Here is a 17,434-nt window from a genome sequence, read left to right as displayed (position 1 = left end):
AAGCTGCGAAAACATTTTATTCAATAACTACTGAGAGTAGGGGTCAATAACTACTGAGAGTAGGGGAGGGGACTGGAGTCGGGGGTCGGGGAGGGGGAATCGGGGGCCCAGGTTGGGTTGGGGAAGTAAGGAATCGCGAAGGGCTGGTCAGTGTTGATGTGAGCAGGCCAGCTGTTCTGCTGGCTGGCGGGGATGCAACTTAGGGTTCTTTTCCCCCACAGACTGGGAGACAGAGACCTCATCCCTCTGATGATGATTTTCCAAAGGACTGGCCTTCGGGTTCTTGAGAAAAACACTCCTGAGTTGTAGGAGAGACATACATATGTATCTCAAAGGGACAAAGGGTTTAAAATTCTAAGACTTTTCTAGTAAATGCTCTAAGAAATGGGGGGAGGTGGTCAGAGGCTTATCGTCAGGTGTTGGTGAGAACAGTAAATTTTTTTGACAGCCTTGAACTTTTTCAGACAGGAACCCAAAGGGGGCCAGGTGGTCCCAGGGATGCGGCCCTGGGCTGCCAGAAGCCATGCTGGGTTTGGTCCAGTCTCTTGGTGCAGGGGGTTGTACGTTGTTATGTACTGAGACTTCTTTTATAGCTCCCAGTTTCAAGCAAGACCCCCCTGCCCCAATGTGGGAGGCACATCAGTAAATGTCAGCCTCTGACGCAGGGGCTCAGAGCACCTACACAAAGCAAAAGATTTCTACAAACGGGCAGTGCCTGGGAGTAGGGTACCCCTGAACCTTACCAAGTGGCAGAGTGGGACGTGGCCTTGGAGACCACCCTGGGACAGAACGCAAAGCCCACTGAGAGAAGCAAAGGTAGCCAAGGAAGCTGCACACAGAGTGTGGCCGACAGAGGGCAGAGTCTGCATGCAGGATCGAAGCCTCCAGAGAGCCCAGGTCCAATTTAAGCAACACCAATGGAAATGTACGGTGCCAATGTTAGAGATAGTAGCCTTAGGGCAATAGCTTTGAGCAAGGAGGAGCGATAATTGTCCTGACAAAATCATTGCCTGGATGAAATGTCCTTCAAGGATATTTAATAGTATCAATGCGCTTATTGAGCAGTTACTAGGTGCCAGGCACTGCTTGGGAAACCAAGTGACAAAGTGAAGGTAACCTGCCAACTTTGCACTGCTCTGATCCCAGGATTCCCAAACAATCTTCTATGACTTTTTCCTACCTCAATATCCCTGAGAGATCTGGCACATTCCAATCTATAACAAGGACTCCTGTCATCCCCGATTCTCAGTGGGGAGAGGCAAGAGGGAGGTGCGATTCTTGCTGGCCACAGGGTCACCTCTCCCTGCTGCAGCCCCCAAAGCATAGTCCTTGGTTAATTTTGGTTGCTTTGAACAGAAATAGGATCATTGATAATTCTGGAAATGTGAGGAGCCTAATAATCTGCATACCTGAGGGCCTGAAGTGACCTGTTTATAAACCGTGGGGTTTCCAGGAATGAAATCAGCTGGCAGCCACCACAGTTTTGCTTGACCTGTAACACCAGAAAAGTGAGGACAGATGGCCAAAGTCCTGTGTGAATTCGGGCCACACTCTGGGCTTACAAAGGTAAAAGAATTTCTCACTGGGGAGATGTTGGTTAAAGGATACAAAATTTCAGTTAGACAAGAGGAACAAGTTCATAGATCTAGTATATAACAGGTGACTTAGTTAATGGCAATGTGTAATGTATACTTGAAGAGAATGAGAGTACATTTTAAGTGTTCTCACCACAAAAAATTGAAGTGTGTCAGGTAATACGGATGTCGATGAGCTGGATTTAGCCATTCTACCATGTGTACATGTTTCAAAACATCTCGTGTATATCATGAATACATACAATTTTTATTTGTCAATTTAAAAAATAAATTAACTATTAAAGAAGGAATCCCTCAAAACAAAACAACCCTTCGAATACTGGGACCAAAGCCAGGTCTGTTAGGACAGAGTCTCCCGGATGGAGCCAGGCTGGACGTGGGGCGAGCTTTCCCGCCCGGAGGCCAGGGCTCTAGAATCACGCTGCAGGCCCGGTCTGCAGAGCCATTTCTTGGTGTGGAGCAACCACCTGGAATGCTCGGGGCCCACACCACACCCTACTGGGTTAGGGTCTCACAGATGGGACTCCAGACTTCACATCTGAAACCAGCTCCCAAGGGTCCTCGTGCTAACTGAGGCCCTCTAGGACAGGGTTTCCCGGCCTTGGCACTGCTGACGGGGAGAGAAATCTCTGGTATTTTTGCGGGGGTGGGATGGGGGAGCGCACCGCCCTGTGCATTGTAGGGTGTTTAGCAGCAGCCCTGCCCTCTCCCCAGATGCTCGCAGAACCCCTCGCTCTGCTCCTCGCTGGCACACCCATAAATATCTCCAGCCATTTCGAAATGTTCCTGGGGGCCCCCACCTTAGGGAACCGCTACTCCAGCGCCTCAGCCCCTCAGGCGATTTGCAAACAGTCGTCGGTGCAGAGCCCCTGCAAAAGGGGGCTGGCAGGCGCTGAGGGCAGCGGTCCCGAGCGCCTGTGAGCCTTTCGTCCGCGTTCCCAGCAGGACCTGGAGCTTCTGACCCTGAGACCGCGCCCAGCAGGTTTCTGGGACTGTGGGGTATCTGGCCGGTCAGCCAGTGGGCTGGTGTTCTCCAGAGGCCAGCACCGTCCCTAGCCCAGCAGAGCTCACCTGGCTGGCGTCTGCCTGAAGGGGGTGGTAGATCTGGTTGGGATATTCTCAGAAACCCTCAGGACCCCACCCTGGCTCCCTGACTGCAGGATTAAGGGCCATTACGGCAGCCAGGTCTTCCTCCCTGCTGAAAGGTCAGCGTTCGTCCCCTGACAAAGGCCTGGGACATATGGGGCAGTGACTGTTCATCTTCTCATTCTTCATCTCACACAGCAGGAGCCCTGGACTCTGAATTACTGCGGATTCTGCAACCTCAGTTGGCTGTGATGCCTGTGGCAACAGCCTTGGCCCTGAGCCACAGCAATCAATTCGGCAAAACATACTTCTCATTTTTCCCCTCTACCCAGCCTCCCAGGAGCAGTTCACCTTCACTTGGCAGCTTAGCTCAGCTTTGAGGGTGAGAGTGCAGAGTCTAGAACTGCATTGCCAGGGCTCAAATTCCAGCTCCACTGATCATTGGTAGAGTGAAAGTTACTTAAAGTAAGACCACAATGAGATACCACCCATTTTGGATGTTTAATGGCTAAAATGAAAAAGACTGATGATACAAAGAGTTGGCAAGGATTTGGAGCAACTGGAAAATTGCTGGTAGGAATATAAAATGGCACAAACATTTTGGAAAATAGTTTAGAAGTTTCTTAAAAAGTTAAACATAACTTACTGTACAACCCAGCATGCCCACTTCTATCTTATTTACCTAAAATAAATGAAAACATATGAAAACATTTACATGTGCATAGCAGCTTTATTTATAATAGCCAAAAATTGGAAACAACCCAAATTATCAATAGGGTAAATGGGTAAACAAATTGTGTTGTATTTATATACTGGAATTCTACTCAGCAATAAAAAAGAATGAGTTACTGATTCACATATCAACATGGATGAATCTCATACACATTGTGCTAAGCAAAAGAAATCAGACATACAAAAGTACATACTTGTCTTAGTCCATTTGGGCTGCTATAACAAAATACTATGGATTGGGTGGCTTATAAACAACAGAAATTTATTTTCTCACAGTTCTGGAGGCTGGGAAGCCTGCTTGATCCTGGGCTCGTAGTATTTTGTTATAGTAGCCCAAATGGAGCAGCAATTGGGAACAGGTTGCCTGCTGTTCACCTCCTGCTGTGTGGCCCTCCAGCAGTCCCCCCACTTCCTAAGTTTCATAGAAGGTGAGAAGAATGGAACAAGGCTATTCTATGGTCAGTGAAAAGCAACAGTCATTCATATCAGTCAGGACAGCGAGGGGTTTGCTCCTTTTTGTGGTTTGAATAATGTTCTTGTTTTGTCTGTGTTCAGACATGATTATGGAGCTCTCTTGTCTCTGCCAAAAAAGCCAGGGATTGCTAGGAGCACCAGAAGCACCAGAAGCTAAGAAAAAAACACGGAATGGATTCTTCCCTGGAGGCTGCAGAAAGAGCACAGCCCTGCCAACACTTCCGATTTCAGACTTCTACTCTCCAGAACCAGGAGACAATACATTTCTGTTGTTTTAAGTTACCTGGTTTGTGGTACTTTGTTATGGTAACCCTGGGAAACTGATACAGATGTCAACTTTAAAATGTATAGTTTTTCAAGATCATTTTTGGGGATATGTGAGCCAAACAGTTTGCTTTTAGATCAGAGTTTTTCAAGTGTCTGTGCACTTCGAGATTCTGATGCATTTCACTCTCTTGGGGGCTTATTTTAGTTATTTCCTGGGCTACTTCCAGACCCACAGAATGGGTGTGGGCCCTGTATTCTGCATTTTAAACAAGTTCCCAGGTTCTTCTGCATCTTAATCCACTGCTGAAGTAGAAAGATTTCTGGGCTGCAGACAAAGATATCCCCACGGGATTTAATCCTTAGCTGGGCCGCTCCTTAAATTCCCAAATTCCCTATGCCTCAGCTTCATTTGTCAGTTAGGAATAATAATACTTCTTTGTCCTACCTCACATAATTATTGTAAGCAAAAAGTGTTAAGCTCTTTCTTAAAGGATAGTAGTTTTTATACTTGTGAAAATGTATTATTGTTTCACCTTTTGAACAAAGACATTTCCAGGGATAGAGCTTCCAACACCAGAAGATGGAGAAAAGAAATCTAGCTAATTTAAGAGTTAAAGCATACACACTAGTGGGGAAAACCCTGGCTCCAGTTCAAGCCACAACTCTGACATGTATTCACTGCACAGCATTTATAAAATTGGGGCTGTGAATAGACTTCTAAGAATCTGTCCAGCTCTGACACTCCACAAGGCTGCAAAATACTCCAAGAGTTGGAGTGGAATAGCATAGTCACATAGATGCCTTTGCTTTGGAGACAGGGCAAGGCAAAGCACCTTATCCATCCAGTTACTTTGCATGTTAAAACATTGTTTAGGCTAACCCAGCCAGCCTCTCCCTTGCCCTGAGACTGAGTCAGCACACAGTGTGGCCCCTTCCCACCTTCTGTCACCTCTGCAAACAGGGTGGCTAGATCTGGAAGCTCTTCCTATTTATCCTTTTGTAAAACATCTACCAAAACAAGATGACTTTAGGTACGCCCTCCCCAAACTTGGCTTGGCTGCAATGACAAGCTTTGTACATACAGGAAGATCAGAGTTGCCTTTGGTTCTTTCTCTCCCAATCCACCTCTGACTGGTCTTTTGACTTTTTTTGCATAAGAAACTCCTCTTCTTAGAGAGCTTCTCCATTAACACTGGAAAGTGGCCAGCTCTGAGCCCATTATATGGACCCCAGGTAACAACACAACCCTAAAACCATGTGTGGCTTTTGAAAAAGGCTCTCTCCTTAACCAAACTTGAGTCAGGCTCCTCTGAATCCTCTTTTGACTAGGCCTTGAACTTGGGCTCTGTCCTTGGCTTACTAAGTCCAGTTTTATCGAGAATCCTGCTGAGTCAGTTCAGCAAAAATCCCCCATCTTTGGTATCTGATCACCCTGGCCTGTGTTCAGCAAGAATCGCCCTAGCCTTTATGTTTCCTTTTAGCAATTTTCCATCCACTGACCCCCACCCTGCTCCTTAGCTATAAATCTCCACCTGTCCTTATATTTGATGTTGAGCTTGATCCCTTTTCCCTACTGCAAAACCCCTGGGGCAGCCAACCCTCTTGAATAAAGACTTCCTTACTGACTTTAACAAGTGTTTGAGTGATTTTTCTTTTAACACTAGACCCATTTCCTACTTCAACATGCTGTCGGAGTCTCCAGTTTTCTGATCTGTAAAAGAAGATCAAGTGACATTAAAAATAACTTTGATAAAGTATAAAGGTAAAATCACTATTTGGGGGCAGGAGTCCCAGTTTTAGCTCAAGCTGTTGTACTGGCCTGGCCTGGCATTAATTTGCTTGGAGCAGGAGGGATACCCGAAGAAGCTGAGACCACCCCTGGAAGATGAATAGGGAAGACTGCCCCCAGCCTAGACCTTGAGTTTGTCTGATTCAGGCGGTGAAAAGAAGCTCAAGGTAGCCTGTGAGACAGAAGTTGCACACTTTGGTGTCCACGTCGGACCAACGTGGGAGAAAGAGGCATTCCGCGCTCCGCCCAGCGAACTGGGCTTCTTTGGCCTGGGACCATTTGCAGTCTGTGGAGGTGGCGGGGCACCCCAGTGGACACAGGTGCGGACGCCCCCTGGGCGTCACCGGGCAGCGGGCATTTGTCTGGGGAGACACCCTGGGTGGGTTTCCTGAAACGATGCGTGAGCCTTCCAGCTACGGAAACCCCCAACATATGGATCCCTGTCATTTTATGTGGCCCCTTCCGTCCGCAAGTGCGGGCGAGACGCGAGTCGTACACTGGCGGTCCGACTCACGCGGCGCAGAGTCCCCGGGCTGGAAGGGGCCTTGGGGACCGCTTGGAGGGGAAGGAATCTAGGCCATCGCCGGCCCAGAGCCTGGTACAGAGTGAACACCACCAAACATGTATTGCATAAGGGCGTGTGGGTGCGCTCTCCAAGGCCACACCGCTAAACCAGCACCAACTTCTAAACCAGCACTAAGGAGCCCAGCTCTGGAGCAGGGAGGGCCCCGCCCCCGGCGGGGAGAGCCCCCCCGCAGTCCCGCCCCTTCCGGCCACGCTGCCTGCGCCTGCGCACTCGGGCCCGCCGCTGGCTAAAGGAATGTGCCAACTGCGGGCCCGGCACCCGCGAGCGCCCCGGAGCACGAAGCACCCTGCCCCTCCTCTTGCCAACCGCTTGGCGCGCGGCGGCGGCGTTGGCGGGTGGCGGGCGGCGGGGCCGGGGCTCCTCCTTCCTCGCCGAGGGGGCGACGGCGGCTGCGGTGCGGCGCTGTGCCCGGCTTCCCGGCTTGGCCAGCACGGTCTCCACGGGCGGCCGGCCCCACCCCCGGAACCTGGCCCGAGGTAAGCCGGGGAGGGGGCGTTGCCGTCCCCTCTCCACAGACCTGGCAGCCCAGGCGGCCCCCTCCTGGATCAGCCCTCTCTCCCCAGTTCCTCCGCTCCTAAAACACTCCGCGTTCCCAGCATCTTTCGGAACAGCCGGCTCTTATCCGCCATTCCCTGTGTGCCAGGAACTGCCCTGAAATACCTTGACAGACATTAACTCATTTAACCCGCACCAGTCCCGTGAGGTGGGTGCTGTCCTGGTCCCCGTCGTATAGACGGGGAAACCGGGGCGTGTGGCAGCACGATCACAGCCGGGGGGGCAGCAGAGCCAGGATGTAAAGCTGCGGAGACTGGCTGTGGGTGTCATGTTCTTACTACATTATGAACCCTAACCCTAACCCCCTAGAAAAGAGCAAAGGGTTCTGCTGGTGTATCGTTTTAAACATATCTCATTTTAGGTCACTTTGGTGCAGTGTGAAATTTAATGATGAGTGATTATTTGAAACATCTTTCATAGGTTTCATAAGTAGCCAAATGTGCACGTGGTACAAAACTCACAAATACATAGTGGCTTGCTCTACTCGCTTCCTTCCACATGTTCCTGTCTTCCCATCCTTTTCCTCACCACCTTTCAGTCTTCTCACAGGTGGGGATGGGACCCAGCAAGTGCTCACAATCCTCTGCTGGGTGGGGTGGAATAGACAGTCCCTCCCCCAGTGCAGGGGGAGAGAGGAGGGGGCTGGTGGGCCTAGGCCCAGTGTGGACTGAGGAAGGCCTGGCATAATTATGGAATGTCTGGGGTGGAGTGAGGCAGGCACAGGAGAGAGAGGAGTGGCCCCCTTTCCTTCTGGGCATGCATGTAGGAACAGGATTGGTAAGAGCAGTGAGAAGGAGCCCTCTGATTTATTGAGCCAGTGCCTAAGTGCTCAGGTGCCTCCCACCCGGGGCTAAGCTGGGTCATTCAGCCAGCAGGAATCAGTAGGCTCTTAGGCAGAAACTCCTCAGCATTAGCCTAAGATGGACAACTCCTTGCAAGACAAAATCTAAGTTCTTCAGTGTAATAGACTGTTTATCGGTAGGTCAGCCTGAGCACCCCCACCCAAAAGTCCTCCCTGCCTCATAGCACCATACCCCACTTTCCCTTGCTCTACTGTAATGAGCCCATTTCTAAGTTGTCTTCTGTCCTGAGCCGTGAGTGGCAACCGGGCACAGTGGTTGAGGGCACAGTGCTGGTTCCTAGTAGACGTTTGATGAATTTTTGTTAGTTGATTGAATGAACCAAGGGCTTGCCTGCCACCATACCCATCCTGCTTCCTTCCCATCTCTGAGGCTAATCCCATCCACCACCCATGCCCTGGATCCCTTTCCCTGGGAAGCTCCTTTCGCGGATTCCGCCTCTTTCCTGTATTGTTAGCTCGATCCTCTTCCTGTTGCACCTTCTCTCTATTTAGAGACAAAGCCAAGCCTTTTCCCTCCCACTCTACTTCCAGCATTCCAAGTTCCTGCTTCTCCCACACTCTTGCTGCACTGCCCACTTTAGTGACTTTTGACCTTGTTGCCCACTCTTTCCTCAAAAGTCTCTTCCCTTGCTTTCCATGCCCTCACTTCCCTTTAGGTTTTCATTGTGTCTCCCCTCTGCCCCTGAGTCACCTTTGAGACCTCATCTTCTACCCTCCCCATATTGTTGGCGTTACCTGGCAGCTACCCTCCACTCTCTTCTCCTTTTGGTGTTTTCCCTCAGCTTCTGTGGAAACTTGCCTGAAGACTTGTTCCAAAAGAACCTCAAACTCAGCATATCCCAGACTACCTGTGTGAGTAAACAGGCTCACTAGGGGGTCACTCTCTAGCCCTTCCTCCTCCTGTCCACTGGGACTCCAGCATAATCTACCTCCTGAACAGTCCTCCACACTGTCTGTCCCCTCCACCCCTCTGTCACTACCCTGCCCCAGCCCTCCTTACCTCTGACTTCCCAGTGCTGTGCCGGCCTCACGTATGGCCCTGCTGTATGCCTTCCAGACCGCTGTCCACATGGTCTGCCCATGGCAGGCGTGCCTTAGCTTGGAGCCCTTTGAGTCTCATCTTGCTGTGGTGAGACTCCACCACATTGTGGTCCCCCAATGTTTGTTGGTCACCTGTGGTGACATGTATCACAAGTAGCTTCTTACTAATAAAGTACTGGAGTTTGTGGATGACTTTCTTTTTAAAATTTACATTTTAGATCGATGTGGATTCAGGGTTGGCTGTCAACAATGTCAGCCTAGCTATCATCCTGATGTGCCCCAGTGGAAGAGAACGTGGTGGTGTTTCTGTCGTACCGGTCACTGCAGGAGATCCTGGATCCACCCAGTGGCTCTATCAGGAGTTAAAGATCCAGAAGCAATAGCCTAAGGTAAATAACCACTTATAAGAAAAACTCCAAGCGCTTCAAAATAATAGACTGTTATATTGGTAGGTCAGCCTGAGCCCCCCCCATCTCATAGCACTGTACCCCACTTTCTCTTGCTCTAGTGTGACGAGCCCATTTCCAAGTTGTTGCCTTATCCTGAGCCATGAGTGCCAACCAGGCAGTTACTTGTATCTTGAGGGTACAAGTGCTAGTTTGTAGTATATATTTGATGAATTTTTATTAAATGATTGAATGGATCAAGAATATCTGTGGAAATGTATCATTTCTGATGGGACAGGCTAATTGGGAAACAGAACAGGATTGGTGCCCTGGGGTAAACTGGTAGGTCTGCCGATGAGGGTTTGGGGTGTGACCCAGGCTGCAGTGCTGAGAGACAGGTCTTTTCCTTTTCTGTCCCATTGTCAGGAGGGGGCTGGTTTTATGCCCTATTCTGTGTCCTCATCCATAGCACCAGAGCTACAAACTGCTTCTGGAGGCCTGGATGTTAACAGTCTGGTTGCAGTTTCCTTAGTCATGAAACAAGAGCTGAGGCAAGTCCCCTCCAGTTCTCAGTTCTGATGTCCGAGAGTGTCATTTGCACCTTTATCCAGCCCCTCCACAAGTGTCACCTCACATGGGCCTTCATTTGTTGGATTTATGGTGGCTGACTATGTTCTTGCAAGGTGGGCTTGAAGCTGTTGCCTCCTGACCCTTCTGAGACTCCTGGCTGGAAGGAGCTTCTCTCTGGCCAGAGTGTCACTTGAGGCAGCCCTGCCATCTCTGCTGATCCTCCCTATCACTCAGTGTCAGAATAGACAAGTTTTCAATCTTTTTTTTTTTTGCTTGATAATTTCAGTACCAGTAAGTCTACTTATTTGTTGTATTTCCCAGGGAAAGGAGAAGGGAAGGGAAAAGAGTCAGCATGTATGTTACAGAATGACTAGAAAGTGGGAAAGGAAGTGTTTGGTACAGCAAAGTCAACCAGCCAGTAGATACACCCCATCACTGAGGTATCTCCTGCAGTTCAGGAATGAGCTGCGGGGATCAGGGAAAGAGCAGACAGGTACAGGCTTTCCTACCCTCCCTCCGTGCCGGTAAATTCAAGATTTCTCACAAAGCTTTGGTTTCTAGCAGTAAACATAAGAGAGATGTTTGTCTGTCTCCTATTAATCTTATGTCCACTTTGACCTAAGGCTCTTGCACCTGCATGAAAGTTCCTGAGTAACTTGAATATACATTCACTTTCCCCCGCTTGGCCTCCTGACCTTTTTTTCTACATGGAAGGCCCCCAGAGGCTTCTCTCTACTTTAGGATTACAAATTAAGTAGGTTTGATCCATCCAAATACAGTAGTGTCTTAAGTGTTTGGCATGAATCACATTGAGCAATTGGTCTTGACTCAGAAGTTGAGAACAAGGAGGGTTCTTCAGGGTTTTTGCATAAATTATTTAAGACTTGTGGAAGACAACCTAAGAATTAAATGTGTGTCTGTGTGGGTGTGTAGGTTTTCCTTTCAGGGGAAGAAGGGAATGGAGAAGAGGAGTGCTAGGATTACAGGTGTGAGCCACTGCGCCTGGCCGGTTTCTCAGTTCTTGACTGATTGCCATATTTTCTTCTGAGAGATGTCATTTTCCATCTCCCCATTGCTTCATTTATATCTAGCATCATGTGCATAGAAAAGGCTTACTGTGCTCATAAATGGCTATGAGTTGTACTCTATGGCTTTATTCACTGTAATTCCCTATTGAGATATTAGTAGGTATTCAGGACCTTGCATACACCCTGTCCATATGGACAAAGGTATACGTGCCCTTAAGAGGCTTGCTTTCTCAAAAAGTGGCCAGGGTCAAGAGGAGACATGTGCTAGCAGGTGGGATATGTCCTCAGCCACCGAGAGCCTAGTTGGCTGGAGCACTTTCTGAGGCTGCTTGCACTGTAGGAAGAAACCCCAAGGCGGAGTAGCCAGAGAAGAAAGTGCACATATACCCCGCACACACCAGTCTTGTGTGTGTGCATTGTAGAGTGCCCAGAGAGCCCCTGGATTATTGGAACTGACCAGCTAGCCAATCCTCAAAATGTCATTCTTACCAGTAGTTTGTTTTCAAACTACTGTAAACCTTAGGGTTTCTTTCTTTCAACAGTGGAAAGAGCCTCAGTCGCTTTCCCAGGCCCCCTGTGGCTGGTTATACATCCCACCTGCCAACACCCTCAGCCCCCTCACCCCCAATCCCTGGCCCTTTTAAAGGGCAAATCCCTTATTTGGAAGAGAGAAAGGACATGTACAGAGCCCATGCAGTAGAGTGCTGAGTGTTCCTTTAGGACATAGTGCAGGACCTGAGGGCTGGGGATCCGGGAAGGAGTGGGCTTGAATTGGGTGGGAGAAGAAAGAAAGGGAGAGGCCGGGAGTGTTGGGGCAAGCCTGTCACCCCCACAAGACTTGCGTCCAGGTGGCCTGAGGGTGGCTGGTCAATGGGAAAGGTGGCTGCAAAGATGAAGGTAGGAGGAGTAGGGGAGTCCTCAGGGCCATAGGGGTGAAGGGACAGACTGCTTACTGGACTGGCGGCCCTGGAAGCCCATTCCCGTGCCTTTCCTGGGTGACTGATTCCTTATGACTTTTGAGTGTCACCGAAAATGAAGGAAGCAGGAGAAGTTAACCACGTCCTTTCACTCAGAAGTAGCCTGTCAATACTTTGACATATTTCCTCTTTTTACACTGAGATCATACCCTGTGTACTATTTAGTATCTAGTATTTTCATTTTCACAGTATAATAGCATCTTTCAAATAAAGGTTTGTAAAACATCATTTTTAATGGCTCGAGTAGCATGATTTGAATTAAAGTCTGGCCTCCAAATTGCTTAGATCACCTCTCTCCCCACAGCAGCTAGGAGTGGGGAGTGGGGTGGGCAGGGGCATGTTCACAGGGTCTCCAGTGATAGCAGGTGAGTGCTGTGACGGGGCCTCCTTAATGTGCCCTGCTCTGAATCAAGTGCATTTGGATAGTGGGGACAAGGCTTGCCCTGGACCCAGCTCTGGGACTCTCGTTCCCAGTATTCTGAGTGGGGGTGGGGGTGGGGGAGGAGTGTGATGCTTCCTGCAGTTGCCTTGGGGACAGCATCCTGTTCTGTGCTGCCAGCTCTTGAGCTGTCTGAGCTGTTCTCGGAGGAGGCATCGTGCCTTTGCTGTGTGGCGTCACTGAACAGGCTCTGCAGCGTTCTCAGAGAGGATGGGCAGGCCCAGAATGGAGAAGCGGCCCCAGTTGGGGGAAGAATGTGAGGAGATGGAGGGTGAGAGGAAAAGGATGAAAAAGCTTGATGGTCTCAAGCCGTGGGCCTGGGCTCTAGAGCCCTGGTTCTCAACTGAGGGCAATTTTGTTCCCCAGGTGACATTTTTGGTTGTTACAAGTGGGGGAAGAGGAGTGGTTCTGTTGGTGTCTAGTGGTAAGAGGCCAGAGACACTGCTCAACATTCTACAGTGCACAAAGTAGCCCCCACAACAGAGACTTCCCCTGCCCAAATGCCAGGGTTGGGAAGTACTCTTAAAGTGTTGGGGGAGGGGAAGGGCCCCAGTTCACCTGAGGCTGCTCTGGGTTGAACCAGTTCTCCCCCAGACTTAGCTCTGCCCTGCCTCTGCTGGTTCCAGGACACATTTCCCAGGTAGATGAGGCTCTGCAAGGCTTGTCTTTCCTGGAGACCCAAGGCCATCCCTGTCACCAAGTCTTCTTTCCAGATTCACTTCATTTCTACAGGACAAAGGTGACTCCGCGTTTCCCAGCAGAGAGCTGAAGCAGGCGGATGTATGGGAAGCCATTCTCAGTCATGTCTGCTGGCAGCCTGACGTCAGTTGGGTCTGTACCAGGCGGTGGGCCTCCAGGGATCTCAGCTACGTGGTTGCAGCGTACAGACATGAGGGACGATCTGGGAGTGGGAGCAGGGCAGAGGTCATTGGTCCCCAAGAGAATCAGGGTTTTGCACGACTTACCACCAAGACCCAGGCAGCTTGCGTTGCAGTGACAGCAGGACAGGGCCATGCTGGTGCAGGAAAGTGTGCTGGAGGGCGGCATCTTGTCTGAGTCCAGTGAGGCATCTTACCAGTGTTGGTCCTTGAAAGCCTCACGTGTTCTCCCTGCAGCTGCTTGACAGTCTCCTTTGCAGACTCAGCCATTCAGCCTCGTAAGTGGTGGTGTGTGCACAGGAGTTCCTACCCATGTTCACTACCAAAATAGTGTGTGGGGAGGGGTGCACATGCCTGGAGTGAAGCCCATAGGTACTTTAAGAAGCTGTGTCCCCAAAGCAGGTGATCAGGTGCACCACACACTTCCCTTGGCTCCAGATTCTGATGCTGCACCACCATTCAAGCTCAGTGCCACAGAGCTGGATGTCTTCTTGTCCCCAGCCTGTCCTGCCTGCATTCCACATGTTTGAGGAGGGAGGCCCTTGCATGCCATCACATAGCAAGATCCTCAGCTGTTACAGGCTCTTTTTCCTCCTCCCGATGCCCTCCTTGGGGTCTGTATCGCTTGCTGATGTTTTTATAACTAGTTTCTAGTGCGTGGTGCTCCTGCACCCCCACCCTAGGGGCCAAATGCAAAGGTGATTGCTTCACTGCCACTTATAAACCCCAGCAGATCATGTTCACGTCCAATCAGTAGATGCCTCCTGTCCCTTTTGGAAAGAAATGAGATATAAATAAAAAGGGAGCTAGGTAAGGAAATGGGGATCGTGAGGAGGAGGATCCCTGCTTCTCAGACAAGGCTAGGGAGCAGCCTCCCCAGCCCCTAGTGGGAGTGCTGTGGATGTCCTTGTTGGGGCATGGGAGGAGCTAAATGGATCAGGCTCTGGGCCTGGTCTCCCTGGAGAGGGGGAAATAAGAAGTGTTGATTATGTAAACTCAGACTTGAGGATCACCAATACCTTGCATCCACAGATCTGCAATCCTCTTGGCAGGCATCGGCCATGGGCCTGGGTTAGACTCCTGAAGCTGGGCCTGGCCAAAGTCAGCAAGGTTGGGAAGCTGCACTTGGAACCAAGGTCCGTTCTTGTTTTCTTCTCTGCTTAAACCTTGACCCTTCTTTCTTTCTTTCTTTATTTATTTATTTTGGTTTTTGAGACAGAGTCTCACTCTGTTGCACAGGCTAGAGTGCCGTGGCGTCAGCCTAGCTCACAGCAACCTCAAACTCCTGGGCTCAAGCAATCCTCCTGCCTCAGCCTCCTGAGTAGCTGGGACTACAGGCATGTGCCACCATGCCCGGCTAATTTTTTCTATATATTTCTTTAGTTGTCTAGCTAATTTCTTTTTCTGTTTTTTTAGTAGAGACAGTGTCTCGCTCTTGCTCAGGCTGATCTTGAACTCCTGAGCTCAAATGATCTGCCCGCCTCGGCCTCCCAGAGTGCTAGGATTACAGGCATGAGCCACCGCGCCCAGCCTAAACCTTGACCCTTCTGTGGGCAGCACTGCCATCGTCTCTCTCCCAGGCTGCCTATCCCTTGCCAGTCTGCACACAGTCTTGTACTAGGGCATGAGCTCACGCTGTCCCACAGCCACTGGTGACTTGACATGCCCCTTTCCCACTTCTCTGGAGCCAGTTTAGGTCCCACTCTGCCCCTTCCTCCAAGACAGCTGTTTTGACTATCTGGCCTCCCCCAGCTTGCCCTTTGTGGAAGTTATGTCATATTTACCACTGGCATCATGCTGTCTTGCACAAAATGATCAATGCTGTGCTGTTGATCTCTGACCAGTTGATGCCAGAGCAAAAGAGCTAGTTTTGCCAGCAGTGGCTGGGGGAGGAATGGCATGGGAACTGACCAGGCCACTTACGCGGCCTTCCGTATCCCCTCCCTCCTTTAACCTCAGTTTCCTCATCTAGGACTAAAGGCCTTACAGCTCCAACCAGAGGGCACAAGTTGGCCCAAATTATTTGGAAACCGCTTTGAATTCATTGCTAATGTTAGAAACAACTGAGATGTTTTTGGGTGAATAAAACACAGTATAGCCTGCTCTCATTTGTGTTTGCAGGTACATGGGCTATCCCAGGGAGGAAACAAATTGGTGACGGTGGTTACTTACTGTCTATTCAAAAATAAAGCCGGGCCAGTCCCAGCAACTTGGGAGGCTGAGGGGAGGATCACTTGAGCCCAGGAGTTTGTGACCAACCTGGACAACATACCAAGACCAACATCTCAAAAAGTAATAATAAATAAATTTAACTTTTTAAAAGAGAAACACCTCAAAATTAATAATAAGACTGGATCATGGGTGGTTACTGAAAAATAATGGCATTTTACCCCCAGTCGAGATTTGACAAAAGAACTGGTAACGTTGGGCGGAATCCTGTCCAGCATGGCCCTAACCAGCCAGGGCTAACCTGGACCACTCCCCTTGGGTTGGGGCCTGCACCCTCTCCCTGTCACTCAGGTGGGCTTTGTGGCCTGTGTCTCAGATCTTGGTCTTCAGGTCTTGCCTGGCCATAGAGATTGTTGGCACTGGTAGTAAAGGCAGGGTCAGACTTCATGCCATCACCTGCTGCCCAGGACACAGGAAGTGCTTGGGAGAGGCCCGCCTGCTTGACTGTTTAATTGTCTCTCCTTAGGGACTTGTTGGCCTCGAGCAGGGTATCGGAAACAGGCCTGCCAGCACTGGCCGGGGGAGAGTTGAAGGTGTCTTGGGGAGAGCAGCTGGCTGACCCCCGGTAGCACCGCCGTCCCTGTGACAGCACTGCCAGGATCCAGGCCATCTGAACAGACATCTGTCTCATGGAGCCTCCGGGGGAGAAGCCAGGAGAGGCAGGCAGGCTGCGAATCACACCCCAGCTGCTGAAGTCACGTACGGGCGAGTTCGCCCTGGAGTCCATCCTGCTGCTGAAGCTGCGAGGCTTAGGGCTGGCCGACCTGGGCTGCCTGGGAGAGTGCCTGGGCCTTGAGTGGCTGGACCTGTCGGGCAACGAGCTTACCCAGCTGGGCCCGCTGGCCTCCTTGCGCCAGCTGGCTGTGCTCAATGTCTCCAACAATCGGCTGACGGGGCTGGAGCCACTGGCGGCCTGTGAGAACCTGCAGAGTCTCAATGCTGCGGGCAACCTGCTGGCCACTCCCAGCCAGCTGCAGTGTCTGGGCGGGCTGCGGTGCCTCGAGCACCTGCGGCTCCGAGACCCTTTGGCCAGGCTAAGCAACCCACTCTGCACCAGCCCTTCCTACTGGGCTGCGGTCCGGGAGCTGCTGCCTGGCCTGAAAGTCATCGACGGTGAGCGTGTGACTGGGCGCGGCAGTGAGCTGTACCAGCTGTGCCGAGACCTGGACAGCTCCTTGCACCCCAGCTCCAGCCCTGGCCCCAGAGCCACTGAGGCCAAGCCCTGGGTGGAGCCAGGGTACTGGGAGTCTCGGCCCACCCGGAGCAGCTCCATCCTGGAGGAGGCCTGCCGGCAGTTCCAGGACACCCTGCAGGAGTGCCGGGACCTGGACCGCCAGGCCAGCGACAGCCTGGCCCAGGCTGAGCAGGCACTTGGCCCCGTGGGCACCACCTCTTCCTTTGTCTTTTGAATGTGTCCTATGGCCCTGGACAGCCTGGCAGGTGGCCTTGCTGCCTGCATCTTCCCTCCTTGGCTTTGAACTTGTCTTCAGTGTTTTCCCACACCAGTCACTGGCCCTGCACTCTGGGCTACTCATTTATCCCTGTCCTGAGACCAGCCCCTCTCCCTTTCCCCTCAAGGACATTTCTCCACCCTCCCTCCACATACTGCAAGGATGCACCCCCAAGTGACCTCTAGCAGGTGTAAGGGCCCACAGCTGCTGCCATTCCTGCTGCTGAAGCCTGAGACTTGGTAGAGGTAATTACTTCCTCCTAAGGCTACAGGTGAGAAAGGTGGGATGGGCCAGCCTCCTGTCCCAGTGACCTGGGATAGTTGGGCAGGGCCCAGTGGCCAGAACATTCCTTATCACCCACCTTCCAGATTGGCCTGTCCAGATGACCCATCCTGTGCTGTCCTGGAGCCTTCTCTGCCTGTGCTCACCCAGGCCTGTTCATTAAACAGCTCTGCTTTCGTTTGCATCACTGGTCTCTCTGGTTTCTCT

General features: G+C 51.0%; 1 protein-coding gene across 4 annotated transcripts; it reads left to right on the top strand.

The window, feature by feature from the left end:
• Positions 1 to 6,760: 6,760 nt before the first annotated feature.
• LRRC61 (leucine rich repeat containing 61) lies at positions 6,761 to 17,411 on the top strand. Of its 4 annotated transcripts, none has more exons than XM_045565064.1 (5): positions 6,761 to 7,005; positions 9,206 to 9,376; positions 13,120 to 13,543; positions 14,298 to 14,401; positions 15,961 to 17,411. In XM_045565064.1, the coding sequence occupies exon 5, from the start codon at positions 16,124 to 16,126 to the stop codon at positions 16,901 to 16,903; it is 780 nt and encodes a 259-aa protein (XP_045421020.1). In that variant the 5' UTR covers positions 6,761 to 7,005; positions 9,206 to 9,376; positions 13,120 to 13,543; positions 14,298 to 14,401; positions 15,961 to 16,123; the 3' UTR covers positions 16,904 to 17,411. The 4 variants fall into 4 exon arrangements, with proteins under 4 accessions (XP_045421020.1, XP_045421019.1, XP_045421018.1 ...); XM_045565063.1 differs by lacking the exon at positions 13,120 to 13,543 and adding an exon at positions 8,729 to 8,798; XM_045565062.1 differs by lacking the exon at positions 13,120 to 13,543.
• The last annotated feature ends 23 nt before the right edge of the window (positions 17,412 to 17,434 follow it).

Source organism: Lemur catta, chromosome 11 (genome assembly GCF_020740605.2).
Source record: "Lemur catta isolate mLemCat1 chromosome 11, mLemCat1.pri, whole genome shotgun sequence".
Taxonomy (NCBI): domain Eukaryota; kingdom Metazoa; phylum Chordata; class Mammalia; order Primates; family Lemuridae; genus Lemur; species Lemur catta.
Note: the sequence above shows the minus strand (reverse complement) of the source record. Positions and strands in the feature narration are given on the sequence as shown.

What these genes read in the sequence shown, in the direction of transcription:
- LRRC61 (XM_045565065.1), top strand. Translation starts at nt 16,124, where the DNA reads ATGGAGCCTCCGGGGGAGAAGCCAGGAGAGGCAGGCAGGCTGCGAATC.